General features: G+C 45.5%; 2 protein-coding genes across 3 annotated transcripts in view; both read left to right on the top strand.

Moving 5' to 3' along the window:
* Positions 1-11,525: 11,525 nt before the first annotated feature.
* On the top strand, positions 11,526-14,820 carry slc35g2b (solute carrier family 35 member G2b). Its single transcript, XM_027021923.3, has 2 exons — positions 11,526-11,814; positions 13,297-14,820. Exon 2 carries the CDS (start codon positions 13,319-13,321, stop codon positions 14,567-14,569), a length of 1,251 nt encoding a protein of 416 aa, XP_026877724.1. The 5' UTR covers positions 11,526-11,814; positions 13,297-13,318; the 3' UTR covers positions 14,570-14,820.
* Positions 14,821-16,937: 2,117 nt separating this feature from the next.
* nck1b (NCK adaptor protein 1b) overlaps positions 16,938-18,936 on the top strand; it is a 30,687-nt gene continuing 28,688 nt past the window's right edge. Inside the window, exon 1 of one of the 2 annotated variants that reach the window (XM_035530723.2) lies at positions 16,938-17,112. The gene's annotated coding sequence lies outside the window, so the exon portion shown is untranslated. Of the gene's footprint in view, positions 17,113-17,285; positions 17,560-18,936 lie in introns of those variants that run through there. The other variant, XM_027021911.3, reaches the window with a different exon arrangement.

Raw genomic sequence — 18,936 nt, 5'->3', positions numbered from 1 at the left:
ACGTGCCCGCTAAATGCTCTGGTCCTGGTTCTGTCTGTGGATCACAGTCATTTGAAAATGTATGGGCTGCACAGGCTACATCCTGAGATGTGGTCAGTTTTATAGTATTTACTATGGTGTGGAAAAGAGGTATCGTGGTAACATGCTGCACCTGCTGCCATCTGGATCTGGTCTGTCGTATGAGCGGTGCCGGGTTCTGTTTCAAGGGTGCAAATGGGTCATCTGCAGGGCTTCTGTTGGGGTTCTGGAGTTCTGCGCATGACAATTGAACAGTTAGTGACTCACTTATAACATTTTTAACTGAGTGTTTCCTTCCTTCATTAAAAAACAAAAAAGCAAAACCTGTGAAGGAACGCTGGAAAAAGATAAAATACGAGAGTGCGATTCACAACGCTTGAGCGACTGTAGCAAATAAAGATGACTCGGTAGCTGGAGGAATGTGCTAGACTTCATTGCTCTCCATGGAGCACTGCCTCAGCTCCCAAAACTGGCTAAATCAATAAATAGAGTACAGCATCACAGTAAATACTGATGCAGTGCCAACATTCAACGGGAATCCTGTGTTGTGGTCCACGACCGCTCTGCTAATCCTTTAAACACGACTCTCACGTTTTAGCCCTTGAATTCTTCCAGCATGAACACCGACCTAAAGGTCACCGTAAATGATGCCCACAAAGTGGACAGAAATGAGACGAGTGTCCTATTAACCCTGTCTTTGAGCTGTGTCCTGACCGCCACGAATAAGCCACACCCACCTTAAAGCTACAGCACGATGAGTGTGCTCAGAAGTAGCCCGGGTGCACTGAGCTTTAAGGGAGTCTGGTTTCGCCCATATACGGCTGGCCTGAGTCTCCTCTCTGTCCATCACATCACATCACAGTCAACACACACGTCAGTCAGACATGCCTGCAGTAACGGAGTTCAGCCACAGGTGGGCGCCCTGCGCACCACGGCTCTTTTCTTATTCCGGAAAGCGCTGATGCCCCCTCGCTACACGGTGGGGTGTGGGGTGGCAGTGCTTAAGGCACAGTGAGCGGGCCCTGCGGGGTCAGGAGCCAGGACCGCATATCTGACCAGTGAGAGACTGGTTCAGACTAATACCTGAACTATAGATCAGCACCTGTAATAAATCCTTACTGCACTCCTCAAGCTGTCTGGGCCTTGGTCCAATACGTAATGAGCACATAAAATCAGAACCTCTTCTGTAAGCTTTTAAAATCTCAAGTTAACGTCTTCATAATTATGTTGAATTAACAGGCATCATCAGTGGTAATAAATTATTAATATAGAACGTACTGCGAAACCTGAAGTATGAGGAATGAAAGCAACACAACACCTTTTTAAAGAAGACTTTTGACAGCCATGTTGTCACACACTATGGAAACTGAGTGACTCGTTGCAATAATATCCGCGTGCCAACGGAGGAACTTTCCTTCATAAGAGAGAAATACTTTGGCCTTTTTGCAGATTGATGATAAGCAATTCACTCTTTGTTTCAGTGAGTCAACATGTTAATGAAATTAAGGCAGTGCTCTCTGAGTACTGACCTCTCTGTAGCTGCCCCTAAATGGCATCTCTGCCATCGGCATCCCCATTGTGTTTCCACGGCTGCAGGCCCAGACACACTCATAAACACCGTGGGCCAATCAGCCGGGCCTTTATAAACCGCACAGGGTCGAAGCATGAAATCATCACGCCACAGGAAATAAAGGCCACGCCATGTTCGTCATGGAGGATTCAGTGGGGTTTCAACCCTCAGGATTCACCAGCGCGGGGATTTCTACATGTCAGCTGGGCGCTAGCACAGAGTCTAGGCACACTTAACAATCTGTTACATCTCAGAGCCATGCACCTGCCACGTGATTGGCTGCCCGCGTGAGACGGCGGCATGCTACCTCGGATGTCGTGACAGTGGCATTGCTGGGGTTCCTCCTTCGGGACCCACTGGATCTGCAACTCACATACTACTGTATTATTCATTTGCAGGCAGTATCATAATGCACTAGGATATCATTACCTCCAAAAATTATTGTTCACATCATTTCTTTTTCATTTCTGTTTCCATTTAGTACTGCTTTAGTACTGCTACTACTGCTGTTATGCAGTGACACTCAGAAGAGAACACATTTCTGTCCTGAGTCTGATTTCTTCCTTATGCCTAAAGGTAGTTCATCATAGCCATGCTCATTAGGGGTCTAGTCCTGGTCCTTCTGATGCTCGTGTCGAGACGACGTCTGTTGTTCCCACGCGCCGCGTAAATCAAACAAGGCTGATCTGAAGTTTGTGAGAGCCTCGTGTAGTGTAATGCTGAGAGTCACATTAACATCACATCACTCACATTATATTTGGTGTTTTCAAGCTGTTATTACTTCTTTCTTCGAGTCTGTGAGCTACAAGGATCATTGGAGTGGAGCTGTTAAGTATAATGGCTAACGAGCTGGCCCTGAGACAGCAGTCAGTTAGTGATGCAGGACTATGTTGTGCCCTGGACACTGTGTACTTTACAGAAGCACACCTCAGTGGTTAAGAGCTGCATCTGAGCAAAGGTAATAAACTGTCAGCTACTCAGGTCATAAGAGCAATTTTTGTGGTCAGTCTGTTACTGAGGACTCCTAGAAGGCTCGTAACCTCTCAAGCCCCTGTTAGAAGGATGTCAACATGCCACATGGCTTCTCACGTGTACCAAGGCTCTGTGACATCAACGAGCTCCGAACGCTGTCACAAAGACATTGTGAAATCACATCTCCGAACGGTCACAAAGGCAGTCACAGAATGCCGAACACTGTCCCAAAGGCTCTGTGATGTCCCAGAATGCTGAACGCTATCACAAAGGCTGTGTGATGTCACGGAGCTCCGAACGCTGTCACCAAGTCTCTGTGATGTCACCGAGTTCCGAAGGCTGTTACCAAAGCTCTGCCCCTTTGTCTCTGCCATCCTGAGATATCCTGCTGGTGGTCTTCAGTTATTCTGACTGTCACTATGAAGCAGAATTTAGTCATCCTACTATGAGAGAAATCCAGTTTTACTACACCACAGGCCATTGGTTCACCCTATAGAAGAATCGTTTTAACTCAACGTGGAGCCACAGTGATTAAAGATGGAAAGCTAATCCAGTCCATAATGGTGCTGCCTCAGTGACTGGTGACCCTTCTGGTCTTTCCATGTGGGCCAAATGTACATAGTAGAGAAGGTGATGACAGGTATAGATTTCACTGATAGAACAATGACATTCTCTCTTAAATTAATGAAACACATGCAGACCTTTTGCTGTCTATTCGGTAAGCAGCGAGCTGCTCTCTAATTTAGTCATGCTAAATCGATTATGGATGTATCAATTAACCAGTTCATTATGTCTACATGGTGGATTTGAAGCTCTATCTATTTTTAAGGTTTTGAGTTTCTGTCAACATCTAACACAGTCACACATGAAACAAGAAAGTCACTGTGCCAGCAAACACCAGCTCACAGTACAATCCACCTCTGAATATGTGGTATCACCCACCTCTGCATACATGGTACCACCCGTCCATGCACACGTGGTACCACCCTTTCCTGCATATTTGGTACCACCCACCCTTATGCATGCGGTACCATCCATCCCTGCATATATGGCACCACCCATCCCTGCCTACATGGTACCACCCTTCCCTGCGTATTTGGTATCACCCATCCCTGCATATGTGCTACCACCCACCCTTATGCGTGCGGTACCATCCATCCCCGCCTACATGGTACCACCCTTCCCTGTGTATGTGGTACCACCATCCCTGTGTATGTGGTGTCACCCATCCCTGCGTATTTGGTATCACCCATCCCTGCATATGTGGTATCACCCATCCCTGCATACATGATATCACCCATCCGTGCGTACATGTTGTTCTGCTCAGCTATCTCCGTCTGGTGACACATAAGCTCAGTGTGAGTTATGATAACCCAGTAAGCAGTCTGTAAAACACATGGTTTATGATTGGGAGGTTTCAGGGTGGGCCAAGAAAACTACAGGTCACCACTACTCATGAGACCAGTCACCTCTCACCGCAGGACACAGGTTTAAACCAATCTCAGGAATCTCACATCGCGAAGCAGAGCAAGAACTCTCAGAGAGCAGCTCTCAGGCTGACAGAATGACAAGCTCTGAGTGCCTTCCTGTTGCAGTGACTGCAGTGCTGTTTGGATGTATCACAGATGAAAAGGCCGCGATAAATGTGCATGTGCTAAGTGTCTGATTAATAGCTGTTTTCCAGGCTCATCCAGAGTGTCTCATGCGTATTGAAAATCCATCTCTCTGGTTACTGCCGTTCAAAACCACAACCCACTACAAAAATGGCTGCCCATTTATTTATGCATGCAGTTGATGCATAACTGCACTCATTCCCTTGAGTAGCAGTTGCATGGTGTTGCATGGGCTAAACCCCCATCAGTAGGGTTAATAGTAGTGGTAGTAGTAGTAGTAATAGTAGTAGCAATAGTGGTAGTAGCAGTAGTATCACTCTGCGTGTGTAGTGGGGAGGACACTCACATGGCTGGCGAGCACTAGCTCACTCTGCAGAACTGCAGTCACATCCAGAGCTGGAGAACTAAAAAGGCAGAGGACAATGATACAGTGTTGAGCAGGTGAGACAACAGGGAGCTGCTTCACGCACAGCTCTGTTTCCCATCAAAGGCTAATGGAAAGGGAAGATTGCACACTGGTTACTGAGGAAACGGCACAGTGCCCTGTCTCACTCATCGTGGCGCATTGATTCTTTGAACACTACCACTGCAGTGTTTGATAATTTACCTCCTCATTAGCTGTTGGAGACTGTTGGTTTTGTACCAAAGAAGGTATGTTGTAAAAGCCACTGCCTTATTCATACGTAATGAAATTTACTTTCACTCAGTATTCTCTTCATGCCTAAAAGTTTGCATGTCCTTTCACAATTCTGTAGGAAACTTTGAAACCTGTATAAGTTTGTAATTGGTTCAAACTCTGACCAGTCCTTACTCAGATACTGGAAAAATCAAACCTCAACATATCTGGACTCCTAATTTCAGCTAGTGTCTGATTATGAGCCCTGGTGGCTACTGTCAGACTCGGAGCAGACAGGCATCATTTCTTTTAGATAAACACATCCTGTACACGCTGGCTGATCACTTCATAGCGTGCATCCACTCCACAGGTGAACCTTAAAGGCACTTGATGTGAGACACTACAGCATAAACATAATACGTGCCTTTATTTATACAGCTTGACAGTTCGGACATACAGACTCTCCCGAGATCACATGCACGTTACAGACTTGACCTTATCAGAGTTGATCACTGCTGCAGATCCTGAGGGGAGTGTCCAATGACAGGGAATTTCAGGTTGTGATTTTGTTTAGGACTAATGGAAGCTGATAAGGTAAAGATGAAAGCAATACTTCAGGAGTGTCTGTCACATAGAACAGACACTGGCTAGATCTGTGCGAACACACTCACTGGCTAGATCTGTGTGGAGAACACACACACTAGCTAGATCTGTGTGGAGAACACACACACTGGCTAGATCTGTGTGGAGAACACACACACTGGCTAGATCTGTGTGGAGAACACACACACTAGCTAGATCTGTGTGAACAAACACACTAGCTAGATCTGTGTGAACAAACACACTGGCTAGATCTGTGTGGAGAACACACACACTAGCTAGATCTGTGTGGAGAACACACACACTAGCTAGATCTGTGTGGAGAACACACACACTGGCTAGATCTGTGTGGAGAACACACTCACTGGCTAGATCTGTGTGGAGAACACACACACTGGCTAGATCTGTGTGGAGAACACACACACTAGCTAGATCTGTGTGGAGAACACACTCACTAGCTAGATCTGTGTGGAGAACACACACACTGGCTAGATCTGTGTGGAGAACACACACACTGGCTAGATCTGTGTGGAGAACACACACACTGGCTAGATCTGTGTGGAGAACACACTCACTAGCTAGATCTGTGTGGAGAACACACACACTGGCTAGATCTGTGTGGAGAACACACACACTGGCTAGATCTGTGTGGAGAACACACTCACTGGCTAGATCTGTGTGGAGAACACACTTACTAGCTAGATCTGTGTGGAGAAAACACACACTGGCTAGATCTGTGTGGAGAACACACTCACTGGCTAGATCTGTGTGGAGAACACACTCACTGGCTAGATCTGTGTGGAGAACACACACACTGGCTAGATCTGTGTGGAGAACACACTCACTGGCTAGATCTGTGTGGAGAACACACTCACTAGCTAGATCTGTGTGGAGAACACACACACTGGCTAGATCTGTGTGGAGAACACACACACTAGCTAGATCTGTGTGGAGAACACACACACTAGCTAGATCTGTGTGGAGAACACACTCACTAGCTAGATCTGTGTGGAGAACACACACACTGGCTAGATCTGTGTGGAGAACACACACACTAGCTAGATCTGTGTGGAGAACACACACACTGGCTAGATCTGTGTGGAGAACACACACACTAGCTAGATCTGTGTGGAGAACACACTCACTAGCTAGATCTGTGTGGAGAACACACACACTGGCTAGATCTGTGTGGAGAACACACACACTAGCTAGATCTGTGTGGAGAACACACTCACTGGCTAGATCTGTGCGAGGAACAAGACAGTATAATTCTTACCTGTGTGCCCTCTGAGAACACTTAAAATATTTTTCAGTGCTGATCAGCACTGATCACTGTCAGATCATAAAAAACAAGATACAGGATCCTTCCTTGACTTTTCTAAAACAAAACGACATAATGTGTGTGACTGAGGGTATTCATATACAACAGTCTTTCATTACTTTTTCACCAGGATCCAAACAGGATATAAAGAGTGAACAGAGCAAGCAGAGTGAACACCGTGATCTCAGTGAAAAGAGTGAACAGAGTGAGCAGAGTGAACAGTGTTCTTAATGACTGAGCATTAGAAGCCCACATGACTCAGTCCTCAGGTGGGTGAAGTGCAGAAGTACATAGAGTGTGTGTGTGTACAAGGTCCAGCATGAGAGAGAGAGAGAGAGAGAGAGAGAGAGAGAGAGAGAGAGAGGGAGAGAGAGAGAGAGAGAGTGAGAGAGAGATGGACAGATATGGAGTAATGCTCCAGCACACTAAAACGATACCAAAGATCAGCAGAATTAATACTGTTAAGCAAAACACTGAAATGATTTCCTATTACACTATATGACTCATAACACAACCCTGTCATTATTTGAATATGTTTACTCAGTTTTACACCAGTCAAAACGGGTATATAAGACACGTTTGTATGCACGCTGCTGTCTAGTTGGACACAGAACTAAAGCAAATGTTTGCGCCTGGGATCCAGCTCCCTCCTTCTACTCTTATCGTAAAATTCAATTTATATAGTGGTTATAATAACAATAATTATAATAACAAATATTATCACAAAGCAGCTGATAAGAAATACAGGTCTATCATGTCCATGGGATTTTAGGGAAACCAGTATGTTTTGTTCTCTGCTGTAGTTTTCTGTTGTTGTCCTGGGTTCTGCGTTACTGTTGTTGCCCTGGGTTCTGCGTTTCTGTTGTTGTCCTGGGTTCTACGTTTCTGTTGTTGTCCTGGGTTCTGCGTTTCTGTTGTTGTCCTGGGTTCTACGTTTCTGTTGTTGTCCTGGGTTCTGCGTTTCTGTTGTTGTCCTGGGTTCTGCGTTACTGTTGTTGTCCTGGGTTCTGCGTTTCTGTTGTTGTCCTGGGTTCTGCGTTACTGTTGTTGTCCTGGGTTCTGCGTTTCTGTTGTTGTCCTGGGTTCTGCGTTACTGTTGTTGTCCTGGGTTCTACGTTTCTGTTGTTGTCCTGGGTTCTGCGTTTCTGTTGTTGTCCTGGGTTCTACGTTTCTGTTGTTGTCCTGGGTTCTGCGTTACTGTTGTTGTCCTGGGTTCTGCGTTACTGTTGTTGTCCTGGGTTCTGCATTTCTGTTGTTGTCCTGGGTTCTACGTTTCTGTTGTTGTCCTGGGTTCTACGTTTCTGTTGTTGTCCTGGGTTCTGTGTTTCTGTTGTTGTCCTGGATTCCAGGTCACTGCTGTTGGAGGACGAAATCAATTTTCTCAGAAATGTACTCCTGGGTTTGTCGAGTACATGTTTCTGGAGATGGTGTGGGAAACACATGAGAGAAACCACAAATGTCTTTCAGGTTTCAATCTTCTGTAAGGGACATGGTTGAGTTTACTAGACAAATGTGTGTGCGGTGGAGAGAGAGAGAGAGAGAGAGAGAGAGAGAGAGAGAGAGAGAGAGAGAGAGAGAGAGAGAGACATATAGACTATAAAAAGAGAGAAACGGGAAGTCCTAGTGCAACCTCATTGTGTGACAAATGAAAACAGAGTAGCAGAGTGGTTATGATATTTAGAGTGTGACTAAGGCTTGTGTATTACGCCGTGCCACACAACAGTCCCCTCGAGTGCTCACTGAGAGATGATCCCGTGGTGCAGCGCTGGAAAAAAAGAGCTGCAAGGAAGAACAATTTCTGAGCAATTTTTTTTTATCGCTTAAATACTCATTTTTGACAGCATCTCGTCATGTCGGATGTCAAATGAGCTGTGTTAAAGGTCTTTTATTCTGTTTATAGTCCTGTTATAGTATTTCTCACTTCTGTTGAAATTTACATTTATAGCATTTGGCTGAAATTTTTATCCAAAACAACTTACAATTCTGACTGAACACAACTTGAGTAATTGAGGGTTAAGGATCTTGCTCAGGGGCCCAAAAGGGGTAATTGGTGGGGCATGAACTGGCAACCTTCTGATTATTGGTCAAGTACCTTGACCACTGAGCTACCACGAATGCTGCCCTTTTTCATTTTTAAATTCTTGTTGCACACTCTCCCTTCTCTGCTAACCAGACGTCACATCGTGAGGCATCATGAGTCATCGCTAGGCATGGTGAGGCCTCACTAGGCATTGTGTGGCATCGCGAGGCATCGCTAGACAGTTGCTTTGACAGCTCCCTCACACACTTAGCTGAGAAGAGGAGCTGCTTTGTTTTATCTGGATGCTTTAATGAAAAGAAAGCTGTTCCTCACCAGTTGAGAGGGGAGCCCTGGTGCTCAGGGTGAAGTGTTTGAGGGTACAGCCACAGGACTTGGGGTCCCTAGCAAGTGTAGCCCTCTACGCCCTTGAAAATAGCTGGGATTAAATCTTTCTAATAGGTCACTGGTTTTAATTTTCGGTCTGATTGTTCAGAAACCATAGGCCATGCTTGTGGTTATGCTCCGTGTTTCTCACGCTCTGCCCTTTTCCCCTTTTAAGTCTCAGCCACTTCTCACTCTCCCGAGAGCCGCACAACGCTGAGGTGTATGTGCCAGCATTGTGTTGGTGAGCCCTGGGAGGGAACACGTCAGAGAACAGAGCCACACATGGCCTGACTGAGCAGACTGAGCAGATCTCTCATCACTGGCACATCCGAGCAGCTTCTCTCTGCATCAGGGCAATTTACCGGTGGTGTGCCTCCTGCTGTTCAGAGATATATGCATCGTCGCAAATCTCTGGATTTAGCAGCGCTGGCACTGACGATATTTGAAATATTACCTCAGCGGGTTATTACAAAGTAGCTCATGAGTTGTCGGTTTGAACGAGCTTTTTTTTAAAAGAGTTTATTTTTGAAAAATGTAGCTTTTAATTTTGAAACACTCAGCAGGTCGTTGACCCTGTTCTGGTTTGTCCAAGCGTTTCCGAGGCTCTGCTGATAACTGCACAGGGTGCACAGGTCTCGTTGGTGGTGGCGGTGGTGGTAATGGTTACGGTTTCCATAGCAACTGAGGCCATTTCCCCGTCCAAATATTGATCCTTGGTCTTTTCATATGTGAATGTTTCCAGAAAGCAAACCTTGGCTCTATCGATCATGGTGCCCTAGCATTAGTACTATCAAACTTTGATGTTCACTGGAGCAAACAGGCAGCATGCTACTTATCCATGTTATAATTATGTTTTTGTACCAAAACCAGGCTTGTTTATTAGAAGCACCCAATTATGGTTGCTGTTGGGCCAGAGCTAACTTGATGTGACCTCCTATTTGCTTCTCTATCCCTTTCACCAGGTTTTGGCCAGCAAAGCTTTTTGACTGTGGTGTGAAAGCTGAAGGCAGAGCCTGTGTTCAGATTTATTATGAACGCACAGCACTCAGGCCAGGCTTGTATACTTGAATTCCAAAAGAACTTGAACTTTGGTGACTGGATGTTAGTAGCATCTGGGAAAGTCAAAGGCATCGTGTCTACAGACTGCAGAAATAGCAGGAAAATGTGCGCTCACTGGGCCTTTTCAGCTGATAATGCCGCCAACACTCTACTCGTGCCTGCTGGTGGTTGAGCCTGCACTGCGTCTGGGCTGTAACCCTCACCTCTGCTCACACTCCCCAGCTTGAGGCAAGCAGATGGCCAGAGTCCAGGGATACACTCACACGTGCGAGGCTGCAGCTCTGTGCCTGGACAGACCCATCTTCTCTGGGGACAGAAAACCTCCTGGAAATGTACATGCTGTCTTGACTCCTCTTCAAGTTGATTTCACAGAGTTTTATCTGCGTTTACACAGTTACGATGGCCGTTTTGTGCATTTGGCCCTAACCTTGCGTGCACACAGGTTTATTTCAATTGAGCTGGTATCACAACAGCAATCAATAAATGGGCCTGATCAATAAGTGCAGCAAGGGAAACCCTGCCATAATGACCTGTGAAATTGAAAAAAAAAAAAAAAAACCTGCTGAAGATGGCTTCCACTGAGATTAAAACAGTGTTGTGGAGCTTGGCATTTGGGAGAGTTGACTGAGGCATGAGGATCTCAGGGTTTGCTTTTCCAGGGTATGAACCATCTGGGAGGACCAGCCTTCTTCTGTCTGCCTTACTCTCGCTCACCTGCCTGCCTTATCTACTAAGATTGGTCATCAATCCAAAAAGGCTCCAGACACAAAGAAAGAAAGAGAGAGAGAGAGAGAGAGAGAGAGAGAGAAAGAGAGAGAGAGAGAGAGAGAGAGAGACAGCGACAGAGACAGAGAGTAAGAGTGACAGAGAGAAAAACAGAGAAAGTGAGAGTGATAGACATATATATATATATATATATATATATATATATAGAGAGAGAGAGAGAGAGAGAGAGAGAGAGAGAGAGAGAGCGAGAGAGAGCGAGAGAGAGCGAGAGGGGTAATTTAAATTAAAGGCCTCCAGAGTGAGACATCTTTCCTTTTGAATCAGATTCATTCTGAGTCTGATTCGGTTTCTGTGATGTAGAGGTTCAGGATAAACCCCCGATGTCCAGAGTGAGACAAGACATGACAGCTGACCCAGCTGTGCGCTATGAACAACTTGTTCTTGGTACAGTTCCATCCATGCCAAAGTGAAAAGCATCCATGTTCCTTTACCAGATTTGAAACATATTTAATATGAAAATACTGAAAGTATTATTGTAATAAATTTTATAAGAACTCAAGAGAGATATGATTAGGCAAAGAAATCTTTCTTAACCACGTTTTTACGAGACCAGCTCGAGGGATGATGACGATGATGACGATGATGATGATGATGATGATGATGATGATGATGAGGACGATGAAGTTCACATCCACGTACGCGCTGTAAAACACTGAATTTGATCCGGGGAATGAGCGAGGAATGCGCCCCCTTCTCTCGCTCTCGTACCCCAGAAAAAGCCACCACTGAGAGGCGTAGCGTCTCGGAGACGTTCGCCGCATCCGCCGTAGGACAGGATGGGGGACCTATCTCCTGAAGCCACGGGTCGCGTCCTTCTTCACGGGCTCTGAGGTCCTCGCGTTTCAGAAGTGCCAGGTGAGTGATCGGCGACTTTTGGATTTCCGATTTAAAAAAAAATTATTGGCAACATCGAACCGCACGAACATATTTCGCACGAGGGGGTGCATGACGTGTTCCACAGATGGGTTTGAGAGCACAAATAATTTAGGTAACAGTGTAAAACAAACCAAGATTTGCACCATTACGCACAGTTATATGACGTGGTACAATGGAAGGAAAAAGTAATTTAAAATTTGATGCACAGGTTTCCAGTCAATCTAGGACTAGTATCTATATGGTGGAAAATATTGTATTTCCAGTACGATCCTTATATATTGAAATAATGAACCACATCGGTCTACGATTTCCTTAAAAATAACTGACTGTAACGTCATTTGAAAACAGGATACAGGATAGTGTATTCCTTTTGCATATTTCTGATGGAAGAAGCCCAATTCTCTAATTATTAGTAATTTCTCTGCTCTTCGGGAAAACTGCGTTCTCGTTTTTAAAATAAAGCCAAGTGTATCTTCTGGTGGCTCACTTTTGACATGAGAGACGCAGTGTACAGTTCGTTCATTCAACCCAGTTCGAGGAGAGAAACTGAGGAGTGTTTGCGTATGCCTTCCGCAGTTTATACATTATATATATATATATGTTTTTTTAATATATATTTTTCCTCGGTCTCCACACCTAACAATGTCTGCTAGGGAACATACACTGCTATTAGTGAAGATATAGCCTCAAGAAACAACCTGGTTTGTTTTTGAAACATTCGTGGATGGTTTTGCCGCCCCCTGGTGGTAGGGGGCAGAGTTTACGTTGAAGAGCCTACCACAGACCCAGCCCGCTCGGACAACACAAAAGCGTAGCCGGTAGCCTATTACATCCGGAAACCTGCCTCTCACAGCCTCGACCGATCAGTGAATGTTTTTCATTTTAGTCACTGCGTTTTCCATGTGGACTATTCAAAACGATGACGCGATCGTCCCCCAAATGCTAGCGAGCATGTCGTTTCTCAGGGTTCTCCTGGTAGCACTTCCAGTTCCCTTCCGTTACATAATTCCTGCGCTGTCGCATTGAATTAAGATCGCCGCACTGTATGCCTTATCCAGGCCTGGCTGTGCTTAAATATAGAAATAGTGGGAGAAATTGCTTTGCACATGGAAACAAACACGCGTGAACACACACACACACACCTGATAAAAAAGAACACCGAAGCAGTGAGTTATGAATTATGAAGCATTTTATCGGAATTTGAGAAATCCTCCGTACTTACTTGTACCAAAAATATGCTGACATTTCAACTTCAGTGAAGTTGAAATTGTGTAAATTGGAAATGAAACTGCGTTTGCACCGCTTCCTTGTGTAACCTTGGGCTAAAAATAAGATGCTGAAGAATAAAAAAATCTCGAATGTGTCAGTACGTTTGTTTTAGGAAAATGCGGATGCATCTGTACACTGTTGGGCCTTTTAGTTACTACTACCACTAAATGGTGTCTTGGTTTTGGTTTGCAGTTCCATAACTGAGGTAAGAAATATGGATCCGTCTCTGTCCAGCCAGCAGTATGGGTCAAAGAAGCGGGTCAAAATCCACCCCAACACAGTTACAGTAAAATATGCCACACACTTCCCCCAGCCAGGCGATGAGGGCTATGATGACGCGCCCTCTTTTGAGGATTTTGGCTCCTTCGTGGACAACAACCCCAGCAAGAGGCTGGTGTCGGACACCGGGCGTGGGAGGACTTTGTTTGGGACGATGGAGACGCGTCCTCGGTCGGCAGGAGAGCAGAGGGAGAAAGGCGTGGGGAGCCAGCTGGCCAGTTTCGGAGAAGCATCAGTGCTGGCGTCGCGGGTCACCTGGGGGGCGCTGTTCGCCGCGGCCGTCGCCCACGGCTGCGTGGCCCTGATCACGCGCCTGGCGGCCGACCGCTCCAAGGTCCCATCCCTGGAGCTCATCTTCATCCGCTCCGTGATCCAGGTGCTGTCCATCCTGGTGGTCCTCTACCACAAGGAGCCGCCGTTCGGTCCGGAGGGCTACCGCTTGCGCCTGTTCTTCTACGGCGTGTGCAATGTCATCTCCATCACGTGCGCCTACACCTCCTTCGCCATCGTTCCGCCCAGCAACGGCACGGTCACGTGGCGGGCGACCACCACGGTCTTCAGCGCCGTGCTGGCCTTTCTGCTGGTGGAAGAGCGCCTCACCTACACGGACGTCGTCACCGTGGTGGGCAGCCTCTTCGGCATGTGCCTGGTCATGATCCCCAACGTCGCCGGCGAGGAGAAGTCGGCCGTGGGCTTCTGGAAAGAGGCCTTCGGCTACACCATGACCGTCGTAGCGGGACTGACCGCTGCGCTCTCCATGATCGTGTACCGGGCCATCAAAGAGCGCGTCAGCATGTGGACGGCGCTGTTCACGTTCGGCTGGACAGGGACAGCGTGGGGGGCCTCCACCATGTTCGTAATGCAGGAGCCCATAATTCCCCTGGACGGCGAGACATGGGGCTACCTGGCCGGCATCTGCATCTGCTCCACCGTGGCCTTCCTGGGCGTCTACTACGCCCTGAACCGGTTCCACCCAGCCCTTGTCAGCACTGTGCAGCACCTGGAGATCGTCGTGGCCATGTTTCTGCAGCTGGTGGTGCTACGCATGGTTCCCTCCGCCTACGATGTCTTCGGTGCGCTAGTCATCATGGTCAGCGTCTTTGTCCTTGCTGGCGTCAAGCTCTACTGGGTCGGCAGGGCCATACGGCAGGATTACCAAGAGATCCTAGACTCGCCAATCAAATGAGTATCTGTGTGTATGCGCTTATCTTTGTGTATGTGACTGTGTGTGTGTGTGTGTGTGTGTGTGCCTGTTTCGTCTTTGTACAGTGTTTGCCAAACCAAACCCCATTTCATCAAATGTGCAATCGATGAATCTCTTAATATTCATCTATTTATTTTGTATAGTGTCTTTTAAAGAGTGTCAATGGTATAATGTCTTTGCTAAATGTTGATGTGTGAAATAATAAAAAAAAAAAAATGAATCAACAAGTGCGTCCCTCTGACAGCTTCGATTTTTCCACTGGTATGAGATGTAACAGTCCTTCCACTTCAGGACAAGCTGTTCTCAAGACATAAAACATGTAGCCAGACACGCACACACAGTAATCTCTAGAAGACCAGGTTCTACATCCCAATAAAGGTCTCCAGATTGATTTTTCCTGTTTTATTCGGTTGGCCTTGGTGACCTAATGGCAAAAAAAAAAATTCTTTCAACAGAGGCTCGTGCATATTTATAAATCACGCGAGAACAAAAAAAGACCCTAAATTAACATCGATTTTCCTTGTCCCGGCTGCCAGAGCACGCGCGTCACTGCGATCGCAGCGTGAGGCCACGAGGGAAAACCAATAAGTGTGTGGCACGAGATGGGGAGGAGGAGGGCTTTATATTTCTCGTGTTGAAGACCTTTATGCTAATACAGATAGTAGAAAAATGAGACAGAGATGGAGGCGGGACCGTACAGGTGGTCCATGCTGTTCTCGCGCGTATGTACTGCATGGTCTGCTGCATCTTGCGGCATATTTGTGCACGTTGCAGTAAAATGCTGGCTGACATCCCGCGGGCAAGCTCATACTGTTTTTTTCTTACTGCTGTTTGCTGTTTTGTATATTGCCTGCTTCCTGCGTGATTAAAAACGGGTTATTCGCAACGCGACCACAGCTTCTGTAATCACCCTTCTCAGTCGATACGATACAGCGTTTAAGAGCTCTAATGTGACGAGTGAAACCACAGAAAACACGCATCGTGAATTCGGAAGCGTGTATAGTCTGTTTATTACGCGATAATGTAATTAAAACGGCCGGTGAGTAAAGGGGTTAACTGAACGTCTTCTCCACAAACTCCACCAGATGGCGCTTTATAGACAGGCTCTATATCTTTATAAATCATTGCAATATGATCAAAAGCACGCTCGGTGTGTTTGCAGCAGGGGAGATCTGCACAGCAGCAGTTTGTGGCTTCTCATCCTTTTATATTCAAGACCGTCGTCTGCATATAGAACAAACGCGCGAGTAAATATCTATCTAAAGCTAAATCACCGCTGAAACGGTGCATTTCGTCTGCACACTTTCCACCGCGCGTGGCCGGTTCTAACGGAGGAGTCGTGTGTGGGAAGAGGAGGGTGCAGTGGCTCCATCTGCTCGTGCAGGAAACACACTGCATCCTGAAGTGCCTCACGCAGCTCTCTCCGTTCGGCTGTGGACCAGAGGCGCGCGTGCGGCGTCACGTGGGAGATTTGTAAATGGACGCAGCCGAAACTAATTGAACGAGAAACAAGTGGATCTGTTAAATGGTTCATTGCTCCACAAACCTCATTTAGATGTTTTTTTTGTTTGTATTTTTTTTGTTTCCATAAAGACTAGCAATAATAAATTGCATCTCTAAAAGTTAGGATGATCATAACACTACATTATAGCTGGGAACGTGAGGTCTCTTTAGACTCATATTTCTATCTATTCCTAAAGAATACAAATTGAGTAGTATTATAATGTTCATACCCATATGCATAATTGTATAGGCTATGATCCTAAAGCTATGTGATGCACAAAAACATACACTTTATATATATGCTCCGATTACTACTGCAACCACTGTTGACTAAACTTTCTACATCTTTTCCAAATCTTCTTTCATAATTATATATTATATTAAATCTAGCTATTATAAAGCTAGTATGCATAATATGTGCTATTTCTATGCAAAATATTTTAAAGTATTTTTAACAGATCTTTTTGGTAGTGGTGGTAATAATACCATGTATAATATGTAGAGAACAGAGAAAACCTATTATCTAAAAACATTACTGCTTTTGCCTGACCTAAACAGGTTCAGGTTTGGCAGTTTTAATTATGATTGTAAGTCATATATTTAGTCATTACATAATGAAACCCCTATTAAATATGAAAGGACTAAAAGATTCTATAATCGTATTTTATCTTTGTTATGTATTTTATGACTCTAAAACATTAGAAAACACGGGAAAGTGAGCTGGTTTAAAGATACCAAACAACTTCAAAGAAGGAAGGATAACTTTTCGTGTGAAAACACGTCGGAGGTGGAGATGGAGATTTAGTTTGAGGTAGAGATGAAGGTGGAGTCCTCACGCTGGATAGATACTGGAAAACCAGCCCACAAAGAGCAACGATGATGCGCTTAGTACTGTAGCGGTCTATATTCAGCTATAGCTCCACACATAGATAAATCTTCTACTTCTCAGTCGGACGCTATGTTTCAAATAACAGATCACAGGACTAAAGCAGAAGACTAGTGTGTGGACCCATTAACTGCAGGTAAGGTTTATTAGGTTTTAGCTAGCTAGCTTAGCCCTCACTAGTCTCAAATGAACGGCTAAATAACGCTAATGCTACAAGCCATCTCTATGGCTCTGAAGCCAAGGGAAAACAAGCGACTGAAACGGCTTTAACGATGTGAATATGCGTGACAGGATTGCATTATTTATTCAATAATTTATTTAATGTTTGGAAATCCGAAAAAACAATGTCGCCGGCCTGGTAGCGTGGTTAGCTAGCGTTAGCCTGAATGAAGGGAATGCTAACCGGCTAACCTGTAATCAACCTGGCCGGGATTTAACGGTTCCGGTAACGCCGGCGCGGCATTATGTTAGCCTCCCGTTTGCAGTTTATTATTCTGGTTAGAAAACGTTCAGGACGTGGGCGAGGAGAGGATATTTCCTGAGTGGAGGCTGTGTCTAGCTCCCCGACTGAAGGAGTTTTTCGGTAAGGTCGCCTGAAATCGTCGGTCAACTGAGCTTCTGCCCTTTTAATCAATGTTCAAATGCGTTTGGATGGTTTCTTTCCTTTTAAAATATACCGTGATCAGGAGAAGGTCTGGTGGGACAAGTTTTCAGTGTGTGGAAAAACGGTTAATAGCTGTTATTGGGCAGAAAAGCTTCAAATCAGGCCAAGCCAAGTGCATCTAGTGTTGGCTCAGTAGCCTGTATTTACATGGGCACTCTGGATTACAGACCTTCTGTTACTGGCTGTACCAAGTCTTAGACTTCATCAAAACATGTGAGAACTGCATCTACCATTGCAGAACTGTTCTTAAAATGACTGCATGAGGTCGCTCTTTAAAGTCCCTGTACAGTTTTAGTGACACTCCCACTAAATTGGGGACTGTTTTAGCAAACCAGTTAGCTGATGTAAGCAGCTAAATGTAGCATGAAAGAAACTGTGACTAATTAATGTGAACAAAGGAAAATAAACCATAGAACCTCTGTGTGTTTTCTTGAGAAAAGCACCCAGGCTGCGGAAGAGCTGAAAATCATAATGAAAAGTGTTTTTAAGATGATAAAACGGTTAAATGACTGAATTCTTTAAAAGCTTGACTCTGTGGAGAAAACATTTTTGAATTTCTGCTGTCTGTGCTCGTTTAAGCGATTAACTGGAAAGAATTTGACTGGAGACCCATACGCAGAAGTGTTTTGCATGGCAGAGATGCCAGGGGACCGTGGGGTGATTGTGGTTGGTCGCCAGGCTCCAGGCCAGCTCCTCAAAAACCTCCCCTTATTGTCCCATTATTCCCCTCTGTCATTTTAAACAGTCCTTCTCAGGAAGCCAAAACGGTGCAGGGTATGTTGCCTGCCAACCAGGAGGTCAGCGTACACAGTGTGTAGACATTTATGTATGGATTTATGGGTCGGTCACACCCAGGTCCTGTTGCTGTAGTTGTCTGGCCTGTCATGGTGTCTGCGTGGGTGGAGGATAGTGATGCGCTTGCTCTGAGGCGCAGGTGGAGACTGCTGATGGGACTATTCTACACCCAAGGTGGTTTGCACCTCGTCCTTTGTCTACACGGAGGGAGAAGCTCCGTCAACCTCCCTGACGAGTGAGAGCAGAAGGGCTGTACTCCAGGGGTTGGGTGATTGTTTGAATTATTTCAGTTGATTTCTTCATAATACACGTTTTTTTAAAAGCGTATTGGAATATTGTCAGTCCATCCAGGAACACCGTACAAGAGATTTAGACCAAAATAGAGATTTAGACGAGTAGAGATGATTAACCACCAGAGGTGTCATAGTGGAGTTTTTTTAAACCTGCGTAAAACACAAGGTTTTGTTTTTTGTTTTTGCATAAGCTATTTGTGTATTGTTG

The sequence above is a fragment of the Electrophorus electricus genome, chromosome 14 (assembly GCF_041902795.1).
Source record: "Electrophorus electricus isolate QZ-2024a chromosome 14, ASM4190279v1, whole genome shotgun sequence".
NCBI classification, from domain to species: Eukaryota; Metazoa; Chordata; class Actinopteri; order Gymnotiformes; family Gymnotidae; genus Electrophorus; species Electrophorus electricus.
The sequence above is the reverse complement of the archived record's forward strand: the minus strand, read 5'-3'. Positions and strand labels throughout refer to the sequence as shown.